Consider the following 21,265-nt stretch of genomic DNA (forward strand, 5'->3'; position numbering starts at 1 on the left):
CTCACTTTGGCGATTAGCAGGTGATTCCCGCTAATTGCCGAAGCGCTAGCACAATATTAACCTATGGCAGTGTTCTCACTGCCTCGATTGCAGCCGATCGCTGATGTTTTTCGATTAGTGGCAATTTACAAAACGTGTTCTCTGCTGCATTTTGCCGCGATTTAGGAGCGATGGCGATACAGTGCTTATAAAGGCACTGTTCTCGTTCACTCTGAATCGCGGGAGTATACTGTGATTTTACTATGCTAATCTCTGTAAAATCACCCGTTCTGCAATTTTAAGTGTGAATAGGCCCTTTATCATCTTGAATCTACTTCTGTAGGACATATAGGAGAAATGTGGGAACCAGTTAAGTTATGCCAATTATAATCAATAGAATCCTATGTAACGAGCTAAATTGAATCTAAAAAAAATATACAGTTAAGTTACTTTACTTCCCCATAAAAGTGGCCCTAGACTATGATGTATACATGACTATGGTAGGGATTAGATTGTGAGCCATGTGAGGGACAGTTAAGTGACAAGACTGTATACTCTGTACAGCACTGAATAAATACTTAATAATAATAAAAAAGAAAAGAAAACAGAGAGCCCAATATAATGTAGTATGTATTGGAATTAGGAGAATAATTAGATGTAAGTAAATATACTCACAAACCTGGGTTACCGCTCAGGCAACCACTGTAAATGCAGGTGGGGAGATTAGGCCCGTCCCCACTCAGGATTAAGATGTCGCTCTCTGTAGATCAGGAATTGAGGGTATAGCACCCCTCCACCCGGGGTGGACACTAGTAATGCAGAACGTGTACAGAGGCGCCAAACGAATAAAAAATGCTAAAATTGTTAAAAAGGTTAGGGAGGGAGTGGTGGACTCACCAGCCCAAAGCAGACACAAAGCTGTTGATTTTCAACAAGATAAATGTATACACATACTCCCAAAATAACAGGCTGATATTTTGGGAGTATGTGAATAAATGTATCTTGTTGAAAATCGACAGCTTTGTGTCTGCTTTGGGCTGGTGAGTCCACCACTCCCTCCCTAACCTTTTTAACAATTATAGCATATTTTATTATTTATTTTTTTGACGCCTCTGTATGCTTTCTGCATTAATAATAATAAAAGCGATATCACTCTTTATGAATAATGTCCTGGAAATATCCACAATGTCCTCATATAAATCTACTTGGTATGATAGACAACTGGAATTTAAGTAAGCATAAAACAACTTTGGTTAGACTGCTATTATTCTATGCCAAAAAAGCCATCGCTCTTGAATGGAAAAACTCCTCAGCTCCCTCCATCAACTTATGGAAGAAATTAATTAATAATGCCCTCCCTCTATATAAGCTAACATGGATGGCCAGGGGGTCCTCAGCTAAATTTGACAAAGTATAGAAAAAATGGATAGATGCTTCAGAATCAGCGATTGATCACTTAGATATAAACCCACATGTCTTAGACACCTTGTAAACTTATGATAAGGGAGTTTGGCCTCCTTCATTAAAAACCATCATATGTATGATTTCAGTGTATACTCACTTACTAAAAGCACAATAACTCAACCTACGGCCTCTTACTTGTACTATACAGAACTGTCATAAATATGTGCTTGTTTCTTGCAATATATGATTACGGCTATATAGCTTGTTCAACTGTACTTTTTAGTCACTGTCAAAGATTGGGGATACTGTTTTGTCTTGTTTTGTTTTGTTTTATCTGTTCAAATGTCTAAAAAATCAATAAAAAGATTTAAAAATAATAATAATAATAATAAAAGCATCTACTGAAAAAGCACTGCAGCCTGCTAGGTACTTCATACACATACTGATGAAATAGCATACTACAACCCTATTTCCCAAAAAGTTGTAACGCTTTTTAAAATGTTAACAAAAACAGAATCCAATGATTTGCAAATCATGTAAACCCCACATGTAACTGGAAATAGCCCAAAGACAGCATTACAAGTGCTAAACCTGATCAATATGGTTTTGTGTAAAATATATGTCCATTTGTCTGATGCCAGGAACAAGTTTCAAAAGGTTGGACAGGTTACTGTGCCATGCTGTTCTAATACATGCAGAGAACACTTTGGCACTATCTTGCCAGAATATGTCTTCCCTGAAAAAGACACTGCTTGAAGAGCAACATACGTTGTTCCAAAACCTTTATATATTAGTCAGCATTACTAGGGCCTTCCCAGATTTGCAAGCTACCAATTCCATGTGCATTAATGCGTCCCCATACCTTCGTGGGTGCTGGCTTTTGAAGTGTACATAACAAGCTGAATGGATTTTCTTTTCTTTGCTGCAACCAACATTTTCAAAAAGACTTTCAGATTTTGATTAATCAAACAGGATCGTTTTCCACCTCTGTCCATTTTAAATGAGCTCAATCAAGTGGAGCTGGCTGTGATTCTGGACTAAGTTTATACACATTTTTTGCTTTGGATGGTATAGTCTTAAGTTGCATTTGTGGATGCAGCAATGAAATTAGTCCATAGACAATGATTTTCCAGAGCCAATGCAGTGATTTTGGATAAAGAATCATGCTGCTTTTAATGCATTGCTGCTTGACAACTTGAATAGTACAGCCTTCCAAAACGGACTTTCAGCCTTGTCCCTTGAGTACAGATATACGTCTGTATTTTCTGAATCTTTTTAGGATATTCTCTACTATAGATGATGAAATCTCCACATTCTTTGCAGTTCTATATTAACTACTCTGCAACCACCTAATGCAGGATGGCAGCTACAGAGTGGCTCTCTCATTCCTCAGTCACGCCATATGGTGTGACTCTTGCAAGGAGCAAGATTTGCAGGGAATGAGCGCACGCTCGCGTCCCTGCACTGCACAAAGCGGGGCTCCGTGAAAAGCCTGCCAGCTGCGATCAGAGCTATCAGGCTGTATTGAACAAAAAATAAACAAACAAACAAATAAATAAACATGTGTACAGCACTGAGATCTAGAGCAGCACTGTACCGGGGACAGCTTTGCTACTGAACTGTTCCTCCTAATGGCTCACAATCTCTTCCTTATCATAGGCATATGTCTATGGATGTGTAATGTAATGTATGGACGCAGTCTAGGGCTAATTATTATTGGGGGGGTGGGGTAAAAGTGATAGGGCTTTTTTTAACAAAAAGATCATCTTTTATTAATAAAAAAAATAAACATCACAGCTCAATTAGAGACCACCAAAAGAAAGCTCTATTAGTGGGAATAAAAGGAGGTAAAATTAATTTGGGTGTTAAAGAGACTCTGTAACACAATTTTCAGCCTTATGTCTTCTATCCTATAAGTTCCTATACATGTTCTAATGTGGTCTGTCTTACTGCAGCCTTTCCTAGTTGCACAGTGGCTGTATTATCTTTGTTATATAATCTAATCTTTCCTCTGACAGATAGATAGATAGATAGATAGATAGATAGATAGATAGATATGTTCCTGACATGAGACTTTTCCAGTAGATAAATCAGGACTGATAGTAACATTTTGGCAAGTATAAGATCCAGCTCTAGCCTGTAGATATGATGACCTGGCACCTGAACCCGTCTCTAGAATGGTGTGAACATGGTAACTGTTGTTTTTGCCAACAACGACAAAACACTGAAACTTTAAGAACAAGGTGTAAGTTTTACAAATTAGATATGGTTTATTTATGCAATAATCCCACACTCACACTTTAACAGCAAACATCTGCAGATTTACAAGACACACAAAGAGCTCACACATGCAGCGGAAGCTATCATTTTACCTGCCGTTTCACTACTAGTTTTTCTGCTCAATGCACTTAGTTTTATCAGTAGTGGACGCATCACAAAATAAACACTACTGAAGGGATAGAGAAAACAATTACAGTTTATTTTTGATAAGCAACGAAAATAAAGCTCACGTAACACAATAAAACTATTCTCGCAATTTCAAAACAATTTTTGTACTATTTTTATTTCATCCATTTGCTGGAGGCATCAGTTTATAGAAAGCAGAACATGATGTTACCTTGTAAGATCACTATCATTACAAGTGGAAGTATATATGTAAACGGCTCATTAATCATGCCTAGTCAAGGGTGATTTGCCTTTCATCATTGCTGTGTTTTCCCTAACAGATCTGCCTGCAAAAACTACGGTATTTTTCCTTAACTAGAAGTGTTAAAGGACAACTAGTACTGCCCTTGGGCTAGCCCATGAAGGGAGACCAGGCCAGACTACCAAAAGATGACATTTAAGGCCCATACACATGTCTGATTTTTAAGAACGACGGGTCGTTTGAACGTCCCGTCGTTCAGTCGTTCGCACGCCAAATCTGGCGTGTGTACAGACTATCGTTCGGGTGATAAGACTGGTTTTGAGCGATCCGCAGGGCGCCGGGCAGGACCAGTCTTATCACCTGAACGACAGTCTGTACACACGCCCGATTTGGCGTGCGAACGACTGAACGACGGGACGTTCAAACGACCCGTCGTTCGCAAAAATCAGACCTGTGTATGGGCCTATACTCTCCAACAGTACAACTTTTAATTCCTTTATCAGCCAACACAGGATTAAATCTCTACTAAACCTAAAACTGAAGAGAAAAAGGCAGCAAGCCTAATGTTTACTACAGGTATTTTACCACGACACTGAATTTGCCCCCATCCCTTTTGTTAATTAGGTAGTGGAGTAGGTGGGTTATGACCCCTGCAAGCCATTTATCTTCATTTACAGGCTAGAACTGTGCCACTGCTATTTCCAGTAGACCTAGCTACCTATAGCTATACAAATTTGGAAATACAGTGGCTTGCAAAAGTATTCAGCCCCCTTGAAGTTTTCCACATTTTGTCACATTACTGCCACAAACAATCAATTTTATTGGAATTCCCTGTGAAAGACCAATACAAAGTGGTGTACACGTGAGAAGTGGAAAGAAAATCATACATGATTCCAAACATTTTTTACAAATCAATAACTGCAAAGTGGGGTGTGCGTAATTATTCAGCCCACTGAGTCAATACGTTGTAGAACCACCTTTTGCTACAATTACAGCTGCCAGTCTTTTAGGGTATGTCTCTACCAGCTTTGCACATCTAGAGACTAAAATCCTTGCCCATTCTTCTTTGCAAGACAGCTCCAGCTCAGTCAGATTAGATAGACAGCGTTTGTGAACAGCAGTTTTCAGATCTTGCCGCAGATTCTTGATTGGATTTAGATCTGGACTTTGACTGGGCCATTCTAACACATGGATATGTTTTGTTTTAAACCATTCCATTGCTGCCCTGGCTTTATGCTTAGGGTCGTTGTCCTGCTGGAAGGTGAACCTCCGTCCCAGTCTCAAGTCTTTTGCAGACTCCAAGAAGTTTTCTTCCAAGATTGCCCTGTATTTGGCTATATCCATCTTCCCATCAACTCTGACCAGCTTCCCTGTCCCTGCTGAAGAGAAGCACTCCCAGAGCATGATGCTACCACCACCATATTTGACAGTGGGGATGGTGTGTTCAGAGTGATGTGCAGTGTTAGTTTTCCGCCACACATAGCGCTTTGCATTTTGGTCTCACTTGACCAGAGCACCTTCTTCCACATGTTTGCTGGGTCCCCACATGGCTTGTGGCAAACTGCAAACGGGACTTCTTATGCTTTTCTGTTAAAAATGGCTTTCTTCTTGCCACTCTTCCATAAAGGCCAACTTTGTGCAGTGCACGACTCATAGTTGTCCTATGGACAGATTCCCCCACCTGAGCTGTAGATCTCTGCAGCTCGTCCAGAGTCACCATGGGCCTCTTGACTGCATTTCTGATCAGTGCTCTCCTTGTTCAGCCTGTGATTTTAGGTGGACGGCCTTGTCTTGGTATGTTTACAGTTGTGCCATACTCCTTCCATTTCTGAATGATCGCTTAAACAGTGCTCCATGGGATGTTCAAGGCTTTGGAAATCTTTTTGCAGCCTAAGCCTGCTTTAAATTTCTCAATAACTTTATCCCTGACCTGTCCGGTGTATTCTTTGGACTTCATGGTGTTGTTGCTCCCAATATTCTCTTAGACAACCTCTGAGGCCGTCACAGAGCAGCTGTATTTGTACTGACATTAGATTACACACAGGTGCACTCTGTTTAGTCATTAGCACTGATCAGGCAATGTCTATGGGCAACTGACTGCACTCAGACCAAAGGGGGCTGAATAATTATGCACACCCCACTTTGCAGTTATTGATTTGTAAAAAATGTTTGGAATCATGTATGATTTTCGCTCCACTTCTCATGTGTACACCACTTTGTATTGGTCTTTCATGTGGAATTCCAATAAAAGTGTTTCATGTTTGTGGCAGTAATGTGACAAAATGTGGAAAACTTCAAGGGGGCCGAATACTTTTGCAAACTACTGTATATGTTCATGTGCCAACTAGTTGGTTAGTGGGAGCTAGGATTGGTGTAACTACATAGTGGGGCCACGGTACTAGGCTAAAGATGAAGACTGGTGCCTGCATAAAAGAAGGGGCCCACTTACGCCATGACCAATAAAAATAATGGCAGGACATGATAAGAGAAACACTGTTTTTTTTTATTTTTCTGGGGGGGTTTTTGTCTTTTAATTTTAAATTTACCAAGGCTCTGAAATAGTTTAAGCAAATCTGAAGCGAAAATAAACTTATGCGATAATGATTTGTATGTGTAGTACGGATAATAAATAGAACATATCTAGCAAAGAAAAGAGTCTCATTATTTTATTTTCAGTTATATAGCTTTATTTATAACACTGTATTATACTGTCACAGTTGCAGTTTAGAGTCTTTTAACCTCTTGCCGACCGCTTCACGCCAATCGGCGTATTGTCCTTGGGGCGTGGTTTGCGGGCAATCGTTCTGATGGCGGAGCTCCGCTCCGCCTTCAGTCTCCCAGCGTCGATTGCCGCTGGGAGACTGTTAGACGAAAAAAACATATCAATCATAGTAGTCAGCTACAGTGTCAGGAATGACTCATTTGGTCACACAGTGAATAGCCATAGTAAAGATCCCCAGTACAAGTTACTCAGTAGTATGAAGGGAAGCAGGAGGGGAAGGGATGGAGAGGAACTGGAAGTCAAGTAAGGCAGGTGGCATTGGCTTATATGTAAACCAGCAAACCCACAATGTTTAAAAGAATCACAAACCATAACCGCCATAGGGGGGCTCTGTGGCGGTTATAGTCAGTGATTCTTTTAAACATTGTGGGTTTTCTAGTTTACGTTTAAGTGTGCGATTCTCAAAAGGATCTTACACCACAATCGCTGCAGAACCCACCACAACTCAAAACCTGCATAAGCCCCACCACTGCCCAAAGCTTGCGTGTACACCAAAGCCTGCCCACCACTCTAGTGCATTAGGTGGTGCTTGTGTTATGCGTACGCAGCTGCCTCCATCCTGTCCATAATTACAACTGTCGTTTGGGTATATAGATGTGTTGGCAAGATATGTTGAAGCCACCTTGTGATATCAAACAGGATTTATTTTATTAGAAACATAACAGGTGCCTTTTAGGTGGCTTTGATGCTATCGAGTCAATTTCACATGACAGATTTGGTTATTGCCCCGGCTTTGGCACTGACATGTCGAGCACTGTACATGAATTCTCTCACTAGTCTTCCTGTGAGAATCAACCTGATTATGTCCTCCAGCCAGTTTTCAGCTGTCAGCCGCCTCATGCACGACTAACTGTCAGATTTGCAGACCCCCCATGTAATATTCATTTATTTTGACATGAAGACGTTACTGAGAACACATCTTGTAAACTAAAGCTTTGAAGTAGTAACAGAGCACAGGAGGCAGGCAGACACAACATCCTGTTGGTTCCAGGCTTAATTTCTGCCAGACTGTGCGCACATCATCATATCACACGGCAAAAGGCAGAACTAACTATCCACACACTTCTTTACACAACAAACAATGTAACAAACTCTGAAGACTTCATAAATCAACCAGGATAACACGTGTATAACTGCTGTAAAACATCAGCAGCTCTTTAACTGCTTACACTGTTGGCATCCATAAAATATCATGAGCAACCATGTAGCATTACAGTCATCTACAAAGTTCCCTTGTGGTGATTTTATATTATGGGCTGTGATTATCCATATCCTAAAACTGGCATTTTTATTACACTATACAGATTTTAGCCTCCATATAAATCATAACTGTACGTCAGTCAGTTCCAACTGAAATGGGAAATACGTCAAACTTAATGATGTAAGCTTTCGTGTTATGCCTAAATGACGCCGTTTTGCAATGGATGATGATTATGAAAGAAGTAGAAGCGACATTAGTATCAGCAATAGCCACTCTAGATGATCACAGCCACACCTGGATGATTTCAGTAGGAAAAAGACAACATTATAATATATATATGGGCAGCACGGTGGCGTAGAGGTTAGCTCACTCGCCTTGCAGCGCTGGGTCCCCGGTTCGAATCCCAGCCAGGGCACTATCTGCAAAGAGTTTGTATGTTCTCTCCGTGTCTGCGTGGGTTTCCTCTGGGCACTCCGGTTTCCTCCCACATTCCAAAAACATACAGATAAGTTAATTGGCTCCCTCTAAAAAAAATTGGCCCTAGACTACAGTACTTACACTACATAATATTGACATATGGCAATGGTAGGGATTAGATTGTGAGCTCCTTTGAGGGACAGTTAGTGACAAGATATATATATATATACACTGTACAGCGCTGCGTAATATGTCGGCGCTATATAAATACTAAATAATAATAATAATAATTATACTTATAGTCACTATCCAAGGATGGATCAGCACCACACATAGATTCAGTAAATAAGAAGTTTTATTGCATCAAGCAAGTAGCAATAGCAATGACAGACGCTGTTTCGGGTATAGCCCTTTTTCAAATTGCATAAGCCACCATGACTATGCCTGAAAAAGTGTCTGTCATTGCTACTGCTACTTGCTTGATGCAATAAAAGAGCTTATTTACTGAATCTATGCAAGGTGCTGATCCATCCTTGGAGAGTGACTACAGTGAGCCTCTTGGGACACAGGGGCTGAGATCGTGGCACACCACTTTTGACCTATAGTGGTGCTCCTCCTGACATATGACCAGGGACCAAGACAAATTCCAAGTTCCAAGTCAGATCATTCAGGCTAATCAATATACCTCATGTGCCCTGATTCAATTCACTTTTTTTCACACAGGAGATGTTTTCAAATCTCATTAATTGAATACAATATTTGCCTCAAGCATGTGAAAATAAAAGTAAGTGATCTCTTACCTCATCAAATTTATTCAGGTTGTTTGAGAGCAAACTGACTAGCTGGCCCGTGCTTATTTTATCCAGAACTTTGCTTGACAATTTTAAAGTCTGTTGGTAAAAGAAATACGAGAAAGGATTTCAGAAAACAGGATGAATTTGAAACCGTAAATGTATAGCTTTTTGTTATGATGTACATATACTTTCCATCCTTACCTTTTTATATATTAAGCTGAACATTGCTATCCTCATTTGCATCCCTATATGATGAAGACCAAATATGGCAGGATGCACGAGAAGCATTCTGACTGCAAAAAGCAATGACAGGCCAATGGCTAAGTAGAAAGCAATGGACCTCTCTGTGGTGTTACTCTCGTCATAAGAAGCTATTATTCTTCCAAGAAGAAGGGGCTGAACAGCTTTGGTAACTTCCTGAGAGACAAAAAAGGCCATTAGTTATGATACTGATCAAAGTCAACTCCAGTTGTACATTTCCTGTGTGTGTACTACAAAGGTATACAATACAGTAAGAACAGGGGATTGCAGTGGCTTTCATTCTATCTACACATGTCATTAATCTGATTGGTTAGGAGGTTTTTTTTCATTAGTGGTTACAAACGATCATTTCCATTTGTTCATACGAAGAATCATTGATAAACGATCATTCCGCAAACGTTTTAGTTAGTGGCCACCTTTATGTAGCAGGAGTTGTGGCAGATAGGAGACTCTGATAACTTGGGATTTGCAACTAGCTGCTATAGGTAGCTATAATATATATGTGGCGAAGTATCACTGTCACACAATGTTCTTTAAATTGAACACAATGACCACAACAGGTAGCACTTGATGTCACATCAAGCAATAATTCAAGAGGCGCCCCGTAATACCAGCTGTAAATTCCTCTAGGGATCACACTGCAGCTACTTCCAGGATGTTACCTTCTCATCCAGAGTGAATCTTGTCAAAAAAACAGCACTTAGGTAATCCACCTCAGGATACTGGTAATCCAATTCTTCCACCTCCAGAGATCCCATGCAAGGTCTTTATATACCTAAGGTGCAACTCAGTGCACGATATAAGCAGAGAAGGGAATCTCTCAGTGGAAATTTTCAAAGACAAATTTATTTGAGTAAAAGCATTTACACAAGTGCAGCAAAGTACACTCACATTCAGAGGGTCCTACTCCAGTAGGGACCCTCCAGGCTAGTGCACTTCCCACTCAATGTGGTATTATTTCCATATACTTGCGATCTTATGCAGTGTTGCCCGCTCTCGTCCCGGGATGGAATAAATTTGTCTTTGAAAATTTCCATTGTAGAGATTCCCTTCTCTGCTTATATCATGCACTGAGTTGCACCTTAGGTATATAAAGACCTTGCATGGGATCTCTGGAGGTGGAAGAATTGGATTACCAGTATCCTGAGGTGGATTACCTAAAGGTGGCCATACACTGGTCGATTTGCCATCAGATTCGACCAAAAGATAGATCCCTCTCTGATCGAATCTGATCAGAGAGGGATCGTATGGCCACCTTTACTGCAAACAGATTGTGAATCGATTTCAGCCTGAAACCGATCACAATCTGTGGAGCTGCCGCTGCTGCCGCCCCCCCCCCCCCCCTGCATACATTACCTGCTCTGCCGGTGTGAGTCCCCTGGTCCACCGCTGTCTTCTCCGCCTGGTCCCAGCATCTTCTCCGCATCGGCTCCCGGCTGGCATCCGCGTATAACTTTGTCACTCCAGTGACAGCGGAAGTTCAAATAGAGCGCCCTCTATTTGTACTTCCGCTGTCACTGCAGTGACACAGAAAGTTATGCCGGATGCCGGGATGCAGAAGCTGATGCGGAGAACATGCCGGGACCAGGCGGAGAAGACAGCGGTGGACCAGGGGACCCGCGCCGGCATAGCAGGTAATGTATGCCCGCTGTATTGCGTCGATCGTCGAGCATTCGAGCGCCGCTATCGACGCACTCCCGACCCGCCGGCGAGCGAGAAAAATTCAGAGGGTCGTTCAGAAACAGCTTTTCAGTCCACCGACAGCGCGTACACACGTTCTACTGTTGGCTAAAAGACCACCCAGTGGGAGGGTCCGGCGGACCCGTCATTGCCTCTGGTAGTGCGTGTGTACACACCTTAAGGGTGCGGAGAGAAAAAGTTCTAATGAAAGCATCTGCTAAGCCTCTCATAAGGAATCTACAAACCTTTTCTCTACAACAACACTTTGTATGACATTCCCTAATTAGTTATCTGGGGATCTAGAGTGTGTCTGTCTTTGCACTTCTGCCCCTACTTATGACCATGAAAAGAAAACACACCAGAAGAGGAGGATGGTGTCTTTCTATGGAAGCAGGTACAAGGCATTCCAGAATGGACTGGCCAGGGGGGAAGGGACTAGATTTCCCCCCAGGCTGCTGGTACAGTGTATAAGGCAATGTGAAGCACTAGGCTGGCTGAGGGAAATAAAAGTACAGGGGAACGGCAAGCTGGTAAATGTACACAGCATGATGCAGAAGAAAGGCTTGCCTTATGCAGAGTCCGTAGAAAAAAACTCTGCTGTCTGCTGTCTCACCATTGTAAAGACTGCATATGTGGAGAGCTAGATGAGGTATTACATGCGGTGAAAAGTTTGACAGTCCCTAGACTCCAGGAGGGCTGCTGCAGCCTTGTGTGAGAGATTGGCAGGGACTGGGGTCACATTACAGGCAAGTCGCCTCTGTGTGATGTGGCTGCAATACAGATAAGCTCTCTGCTCCATCTCAGGCTATTCTCAGTATCTCTCCACTCCTCTTTACTCCCTCATTAACCTTCGTTTCCCCCCTTCCCCTGGTGTTGTCCGTCTTGTTGTCATACAGGAAAGCTAAATAAAAGTGCTTTTCTCCACTCTCTCTGGATAGTGTAATGGTTAAGGGCTCTCCCTCCGGACACACACGATCTGGGTGCAAATCTCAGCTCTTCCTACTCAGTATGGCCTGGTTCACATCTGCGTTTTGAGCCAAAAGGATCTGGTGAGCGTATCCGGTCTCCACTTCACCGGATCCGGATGTCTCGTCCGTGGCGCTGTTCACATTAGTGAAAACTTATCTGATCAATGATTGATCGGATCCGTTTTCACTCGGCAATACATACCTTATATTCATAGGCAGCCGGCGGTAGAGGCTTCCTCTTCTCCCGCTGTGGCTACACAGCGCGTCATGTGACTAGTCACATGACACGTCATGTAGTCACATGACGCGGAAGAAGACAGAAGCCTCTACCGCCGGCTGCCTATGAAGATAAGGTATGTATAAAGCCTCCCTAGCCCACCTGCCCGGCTGCTGCACCCTCCCCTCACCCTCCCGTTGCTAGATTCGCGTTGGCCCATGCCCCCATCCCCCTTGAAACGTTCCGTTTTTTCACTAGTGTGAGGAAACGTTCTGTTTCCTATTGCCCCCAATGCTGCTGCATTTTTGTTCGGATCCGTTCCGCTAAGCAGAACGGTCCGGAAAATTAGGGCCTGCAACAATTTTTAGGTCCGGGGACCGGAACGTACACGTAACAACGGACGCATGTGAATGGATCCATAGGTTAACATTTGATCCATTCTCATCCGTTTCGTTTGTACAGTATACCTTATGGAAAAAAACGCTAATGTGAACCGGGCCTTAGCCAGCACCTATTCAGTAGGAGACCTTGGGCAAGACTCCCTAACACTGATACTGCCTACTGAGTGATTCTTAGTGGCTGCAGTTCAAGCAATTTGAGTCCGCCAGAAGAAAATTGCATTGATAATACTTTCGCTCAATCCGGTGCAAAAATATATAAAAATTTAAATTAAACAGAACACTTTTCATTTTGACACAGTGGTATAGTGGCGGTAGATCTGTGGCTCGTTGTATTGCACTGAACCACTACTGTAATACGATTATTTTCTGGTGAAATGCTGCCGCGCGGCGTTACGATTATTCTTGGGGGGGGGGGCACAAGTTTTCTTCGCCTGGAGAGGAAAAAATGGCCAGAGGCACCCCTGACCAGGAGGTAGCAACCAGTCTCTCATCGTGAGCATGGATCAGATGACCTCTCCCACCCCTCCTTCTGCTGAGAGATTAACTTGTTTAAAGGGATCCTGTGTCTCTTATACTTTTAGCCACAGCCCCTCAACAAGCATGCAGATCAGATGCCCTGACTGAAGTCAGACTGGATTAGCCGCATGCTTGTTTCAGGTGTGTGATTCAGCCACCACTGCAGCCACAGAGGTCAGCAGGACTGCCAGGCAACTGGTATTGTTTAAAAGGAAACATCCACATCCCTCTCAGTTTAGGTTTCCTTTAAGAAAACGTGCTCATGCTGTCTACTGCTCTCCTGTGAGGCACATTCTATTCATCTGAAGAAGCCTGGTAACGCAAAATGTGTTGTCTGTCTTTTTGTGCTTATATCCAATAAAAGTGTTTGAAATTACTACAAGCAGTCTTTTATAAGGCAAGACCAACACTTACCTTTATAGGATTTTTAAATATTTCATACATTTTTGGATGCCTCTACTATCACTGTTGTACTACAGACCACTCCGCTTGGGGAATTGATTTTTTATGTTTTTGTATAAGTTATATTTTTGCAGAGTGACTGCCGCCTGAATTCAAAGCCAAGTCCTTCCACACATGCTTAAATAGTGGTTGCTTGTTTATGCAGCCCTTTATTGTGGGTATCCATCCATCAGTCTTTATATTGTTCACCTTATTGACAGTAACATATTATACTAGAGTGTGCTTCTATTTGCCCGTGTTTTTCTCTCATCGACCAGTCTTTGGGGCCAGCACTGTAAATAAATCTTAGTGTCATAATGATCAAAATATGCTTCATCTTTCAACAGTGCAGAGAGGAGCTAGATAGTAATAGCTGCTCTGTAAGTGGGAACACCACTCTGCTGCCTGCTCCATGCTTGCAGGAGGAATCTATGGGACATATGATTGACTTTTCCAAAAGGAATTTCTCTGGAACGGCTTCATCTAAAATGGGAATTGAGTAAGTATTGCTATAGTCCCCTATAAAGCTTTACTAACAATAAAAATCTGAGCGGGCGAACTAGGGCTGTAAGTGAAGAATATCAAAGCAAATCATCATGCAATAGCCATTCAATGCACCCTCCTTGCCCATGTGTCACATCCAGTTGCAATAACAATTTGCAAGACAAATATTATTTTAATAGCCCAATAAAACAAACATTTGTGTGATGATGAAAGCAGTACATCAGATTTGTTTGAAAATCAATTGCACCACTTCTCAACTGTAGAGATGATCAATACTATGCATTCCATCTTGCATGCAAATTTAATGTGAACTGTATGAAGCTTGGAACTGGGCGAATCAAATACATTTCCTGCTAACTCTTGTTGGCCCAATTCCAAGCTGTATACAATTTACATTAAGTGTGCATGAAAGCTGAGATTTTTAGCTCAGAACAGATTTTGATTGGTTATTTAGCAATTGAATCCGGCAATATCAATGTAATATGGTAGGCTCAGGAACTTTTAGAATCATGTTTGGGAATAAAGGATTGGACAGAAGGACTGTGCATATTGGTATGGCATTTCATTATCAATCAGGAAATAAACCAGCACTACCAATTGCCAAAAAGAATAGAAATGTATCTAGCCACGTGTACTTGCCCTAATACTGGCCACTCACTGGGAGATCTGATCTGAGGGATATCTGCCAGATTATAGAAAGTACCCACAGTGAAGTTGGTTTACTGAAGCAAATATTTTTACTATTCTAATTATTTTGGAGGTATGCCTCAATAACCACATCAGATATTTCCCAGATTAAATCTACCAGTGTCTAGGCAGTGATTGGCGCATTTTATCCCAGTACTTAGTATGAGAGCTTATCTATACAATCTGTTCATAGTATTCATAATCTATTGGCCCTCATGTTATATGGAAGAGGAGAAATTAAATGTGTGTATGCACTTCAGGTGTATATTTTTACATAGAGTTTATAACTTAAAGTAAACCTAAAGTGAGGAAAAAAAGACTTGTTAGATACTTCGCTATGTAGAGGGAAAGCTCTGGATCTCATAGAGCCTTACCTGTCCTCTCTCCAAGTCCTTGTTCCCCCGCTGTAGCCTCAGTAGAGTTATTCGACCTTCAGGTCGAATACATCTTTGTCCCTCCTCTGGCAGGCTTCAGAAGTACTCGGGTCCCTGAATACGTCTGGCTTTGTACTATGCAAAGGCAAGCATGGATTTGTGCGTGCACAGTACGGGGCTGCTCGTCTTCAGAAGTACTCAGAGACCCAAGTGCTTCTGAAGCCTATCTGACGAGGGCTAAAGACACAGTCGGTACAAATTTTTAACGGGGGACAGCGGTGAAATTACAGGACGGTGAGAGTACCGAGAGGGATCTATGGGATCCAGAGCCCTCCCTCTCCATAGGTAAGAATGTAACCTGAAGAGAGTTTCCTCACTTCAGGTTTGCTTTAACAGTGAACTTTTTTTGTGTTATGATCACTTTAACAGCTCAGAAAATTTGGATGTAAAATTATATTACGTAAACAGCTTCTATAAATATCCTTAGACAGTTATATTTATCTCTACAAGGGAGACCAGTTAAAGAGAATTATTATTATTATTGATTTATAAAGCGCCAACATATTCCGTGGCGCTGTACAAAGTAAGAAACAAACATGGGGTACATAATAATACAGACAATGGTGTACACCAATATACAGAATGGTGAAGTCATGAAAGGAATAGAGCAGGGGTAGGGAACCTATGGCTCGGGAGGCAGATGTGGCTCTTGATGGCTGCATCTGTCTCACAGACATATCAGTAGGGGTTGATTCACCAAGCTGCCCTGCTCAAGCAGCACAGCTTAGAGTGGCAGCGCAAGTACATTTTTCAAAGTAGGCAAGTTAGTAGCATGCACTACTAACTTACTCACGCTCCCCCCAAAACTAACGGCCACTCCAACTGTCCCACTCTGTCGGGTCCAGTGACTTGTTAGAACTAGTTCCCTGCACTTTGATTGGCCCAATAGGCTGCCTGTCATTTGACAGCCAACTTTGAGGGCTTGTGCACATCTAGGGTGTTTTCGTTGTTTTTCTTAAGCGCTGATGATTTTTAAAACTGCCCTAAAAGTGCTTGTGCAGCGATTCCCTATGAGAGAGTTCACATCTGAGCGGTTTGTTTCTGAGCTTAGCAAAGTGCTGCCTGTACCATTTCAGAGCGTTTTTTGCTCAATGGAAGGTATAGGACAGGGATCTGCAACCTTTAAGACATAAAGAGCCACTTGGACCCGTTTCCGAAAAGAGAAAAAAACTGGGAGCCGCAAAACCATTATAAAACAAATCTAACACTGCCCCCTAACACCCCCATATGCACAAATCGTTAGCAGTTATGACCCCCATATGCACAATCCTTCAGCAGATCTGACCCCCATATGCACAATCCTTCAGCAGATCTGACCCCCATATGAACAATCCTTCAGCAGATCTGAAAAGTAAAAACCCATTTACTCACCTAGTCAGAAGACCTCCTGTCACGATCTACTCCTGTCCCGACCTTGTGGCGCGCAATTCCCACGGTCCTCTTCCTGCATCACGTCCTGCCTGCATTACACTGCAGGGCTACGGGAAAATGGCCGCCCGAAGCCCTGCACTGGTCCGGCGGCCTCTCTGATAGGCTGCCGGCCAGCGACAGCACACGTCGCACGCACGCCGCAGGCACTGACACCAGAGCCGCGGCGAAGGTGAAAAAGAGCCGCATGCGGCTCCGGAGCCGCGGGTTGCCTACGCCTGGTATAGGAAAATTGCAAATCACTTGAAAAAGCGCTTTGTATAGCGATTTCCCCAGAGCTTTCATAAATAAATCCATTGTATATATTTATTACCGGATGAAAGAGTTTGCTCTGAAAAAGTGCTTAGAAAAGTGCTAAGAAAAGCACTTTTCTAAGCGCAAAGCGCAGGGAAAAGTGGAGGAAAAAACTCTTAATAAATTGTTCATCGCTTGTGATAGCGCTGGCGATTTATGATGTGAACAAAGCCTAAAAGTGTTTGTCTTACTTAAAATGTTGTTTAGTTTAGTTGTTATGTTTAGTTTGAAACATATTGTATGGCTCTCACGGAATTACATTTTAAAATATGTGGCGTTCATGTCTCTCTCAGACAAAAAGGTTCCTGACCCCTGGAAATAGCAGCAGCCATCTCTATTCCCTTTTAAAAACTTCAGTTCCCTGGCTTCTATGCTGATCTTCTGGCTGACCAACAATTTTTTTTATTTACAGCTCAGTTTTAAAATGAATCAGTTTACAGGATCTCATGTTTGCTACAGAGATGATCTGGACGGTGGCCAGTAAGAGACTTGCTCAGTCACTTACAGTGTGTGAAGACACGTGACTGCTCACCTGCAAGAAAAACAAGTATGCACAAAACACCTGTATGGAAAGAAGCAAAGTAAGAAAGTATGTGAAGCTCTAAGCACAGATACTTAGAAAGTAACCTGAGTACTGAACAGCAAACATTGAGGGAGATTTGACATAAAACTTAAATGCAATCAATTTCCCAAATCAATCTATACTACAGGGACATCATAAGTGCCCTTAATCACGTCTTATAGGTGCGCTTTCTTTTTAAAATTCCATTGCAAATTTATCAGGGTTGCTCAAAGCACCATTACTGTGAATTGCAAGTGTAAGGGTTGCAGACATTGGGCTTGTGAGAGCAGGTTATACAGGTCACATTCCATATTCCCATATGTATTTCCAAAATATATTTAACTACCTCCCGTCCCGACTACCTAACGCCGATGGGCATCACTCGCTGGGGACTGCCTAACGCCGATTGGCATCAAAGTGTGGTAGGCGGAATTAGCACGCGTTCCCTGCTAGGAAATATCCGTCCGGAATCAGTCATCAACCTGCCAGCCATGATCGGAGCTGGCAGGCTGAAATACAGAAAAGAAAACACTAAACATTTGTACAGCGCTGCGATCTGGCACAGCGCTGTACAGGTGACAGCTTAATCACTTAACTGTCCCTCCCAACGGCTCCCATGCTAATCACATACATAGGCATTAGTATTGTAGTGTATGGATCGCAGTCTAGGGCCAATTTAGGGGGGGGGGGGGTAATTAAAAGAAATAGGGGGTTTATTGAAAAAAATATAAAATTTTAATTAATAAAAAAAATTGCAGCAGTAATCAGAGAACACCAAAAGAAAGTTCTATTAGTGGCAAGAAAAGGAGATAAAATTAATTTGGTTGCTAAGTTGTATGGCTGAGCAACAAATAGTTATAGTGGCGAAGTGCTGAAATTTAAAAAATTGCCTGGTCCCTAGGGGGGTGTAAACCACTAGTCCTCAAGAGGATAAAAATATATAAAATTACATTCAAATGGTGAAATACAAACAAATGGAGTAAGGTTGGTGATTGATCAACTAATGGCATTTTTGTGTCCTGGACATGTGTCCAGAATGAGTAAAATGTCAAGGGAATCCCGATAAACGAAATGCCAAATTACTCTGAACTTTCCTTTAAAGAGAAACCATGACCAATAATTGAACTTCATCCAAATCAGTACCCCCTTTTACGTAAGAAATCTATTCTTTTTCACAAACAGACCATCAGGGGGCGCTGTATGGCTGATATTGTGGTAAAACCCCTCCCACAATAAACTCTGAGGACCATGGTACTCCTGGCAGTTTCCTGTCTGTGAACCTTGTTGCATTGAGGGAAATAGCTGTTTAAAGGTGTTTCCAACTGCCAAAAAAGCAAGCAGCAGCTACATCACCTGACAGCAGTAAAAATGTCACCAAGTGATAAATGTCAGAATGTAAATCAGGGATTTAAAAGATTTTACAATGGGCAAACACTGACTAAATCATTTATACATAATTATTGTAAAAATGAAGCATTTTTTATTACATTATTTTCACTGGAGATCCTCTAAGTCTCATTAACTGCACCAGGGATGGATTTACATTACAGGAGCCTATAGTTACAGATGTTCTGGCACCCTAGACTTCACCCTCCATGAACCTACAAGTATGTAGGTATCTAGAGGTGCCCCCAAGTATTAGCAATCTAGATTTATCCTTGATAATAGGTAGCTAGAGATGTCCCTGACTGAAAGGAGATCTTGTCAGTGGAATGCCAAGAGCTGGGTAAGTAACCTCTCATTTCCACTCTCATCAGGACTCTGCATGGGGGGGAGGGAGGCACTTGGGGAGGGGATTGAGCCGACTTTCCATCATCAGGCACCTCTAGGCATGTGCCCACAGTGCCTTTTAGTAAATCTGTCCCTGAACTGCACTCTGCTACTTCCATCTCTGTTAGCGGCCAGTTACTCAGGGGATCCAGTTTAAACCCCTAACCCTCTTACAAAGTTCTCCATAACTTGTCCACTCCATACACTTCCTAGACAGTTTCCTAATACCACCCAGTCTACCCTACTATCTTTCATTCTGGTATCCTCCTCTCATTCCTGCATTCAAGACTTTTCACGAGTTTTACTCCTACTTTGTAACTCTTCTAAATCTTATTTACAACACATCTTTTCAGACAGGCACAAAATCGGTCATTGTAATCCAATAGGGATATATCTACATCTGTACCAGATAACAAGACTTTTTGCCTCATCTAAATAGCCCCTTTGTCACCTTTCCCAGTGTCCACCCAACTCCTCTCTAGATTGCAAACTAACAAGAGCAGAGAACTCCTCTCCTAGTGTTTCTCATCTCTGTCTGCAGTATTGTATCAAATTAACTTGTACCTGTATTGCTAGATGTTACCATAGCATTAAGTATGTACTTTATGCATTTTTTATGTGTATTGCTAGGTGTTTTGATTCTACTGTGCATGAACTACTGTACGTATGTATTTATTTATGGTTCTGACTATTGTCTGGACTACACTCTGCACAGCGCAATGAAAGATGAGGGAGCTTTATAAATAAAAATTAATAATAATAATGTACCTTATGTTTACAGCTTCCATATTATACTATTCCAGACCATTTCCTCAGACCATAGAAACATTATGATTTATACATGAATTCAAATGTAACCTCTATAATCAACAGAATAAAAATACCAGATAGCAGCTGAAAAAGCAAAATATGCATACCCCAAGATATAACAAGATGCCATAAAAAGAAAATTTCCAGAAGAAACATCGCTTCAGTGCATTGATTAATTTGGGATTTTCCTTCGAGGTTGCCAGCTCCCTGTCCCATTCTCTGCAAGAAAGACAAAAACAAGACAGTTATCCATCAAGAGTTACGTCTAGACTTGAAGCACTTTGCCTCATTCCCAGGTATTTCCAGGGAAACTCGCATAGTGCAAGTAAGGATTCTAATAAAACTAGAGCTTTAGAATGCCAGGGGGATCCATTCCTCATGGTGCTAAAAACTGAGTGCTTCACCACTTCATTCATGTATTTGGCAGATTTAAAAACCTGACCATATATCTCATGGCAGGGAGTTAATTCATGTAAAGGTCACATTGCATGTTTAGAAAAAAAAACTGCCAGGGTTCTTAAGACCAATGCAGAAATAATAGGCAAATAAAGCTTTTGGAGTTCATCCAGTCCCTTGCAAGATGAAAACAAAGGCAGACTATTCTAACTGGTAACAATGCAGACAAAGATGACTTGTTGACGGAATAACATTTTATCTATACAATGCAGAAACAAGCCATATCAAAACCTTTTTGACATTATTATTGCAGCTTCCTCTCACTGAAGAGGGTTTTTTTGTATTTTTTTTTATAACAGACAATTTTTATGTTTCTGCCTAAAGCATAGAAAGTAAAGCAGTTTGGCCTTGTTCACATTAGAGGCGTTTTTGTAAAATTTTAAGTGCGGGTAGTTTTCAAAACCGCCCTGAAAGCGCTTGTGCAATGATTCTCTATGAGAGAGTTCATATCAGAGCAGTTCGTTTGCAATCCGCTTTGAAAAGTGGTGCTTGGGCCATTTTTGAGGTGATTTGCCTCAATGGAAGGTATAGGAAAAACACAAAATGATCACAAAATTGCTATGGCAAGCAATTGCATGAGCGTCTTTTTCAAAAAATCCATTGTATTTATTT

The 21,265-nt window shown here is 41.8% G+C and overlaps 1 protein-coding gene across 1 annotated transcript in view; it reads right to left on the reverse strand.

Annotated features, from left to right (window-relative positions):
* CFTR (CF transmembrane conductance regulator) overlaps positions 1-21,265 on the reverse strand; it is a 210,613-nt gene that overhangs the window by 154,957 nt on the left and 34,391 nt on the right. Inside the window, exons 3-5 of the mRNA XM_068276426.1 lie at positions 20,305-20,416; positions 9,426-9,641; positions 9,231-9,320 (exon numbers count right to left, since the gene is read on the reverse strand). Coding sequence (XP_068132527.1) covers positions 9,231-9,320; positions 9,426-9,641; positions 20,305-20,416 — 418 coding nt within the window. The remainder of the gene's footprint in view (positions 1-9,230; positions 9,321-9,425; positions 9,642-20,304; positions 20,417-21,265) is intronic.

Source organism: Hyperolius riggenbachi, chromosome 3 (genome assembly GCF_040937935.1).
Source record: "Hyperolius riggenbachi isolate aHypRig1 chromosome 3, aHypRig1.pri, whole genome shotgun sequence".
In the NCBI taxonomy this organism is placed as follows: Eukaryota; Metazoa; Chordata; class Amphibia; order Anura; family Hyperoliidae; genus Hyperolius; species Hyperolius riggenbachi.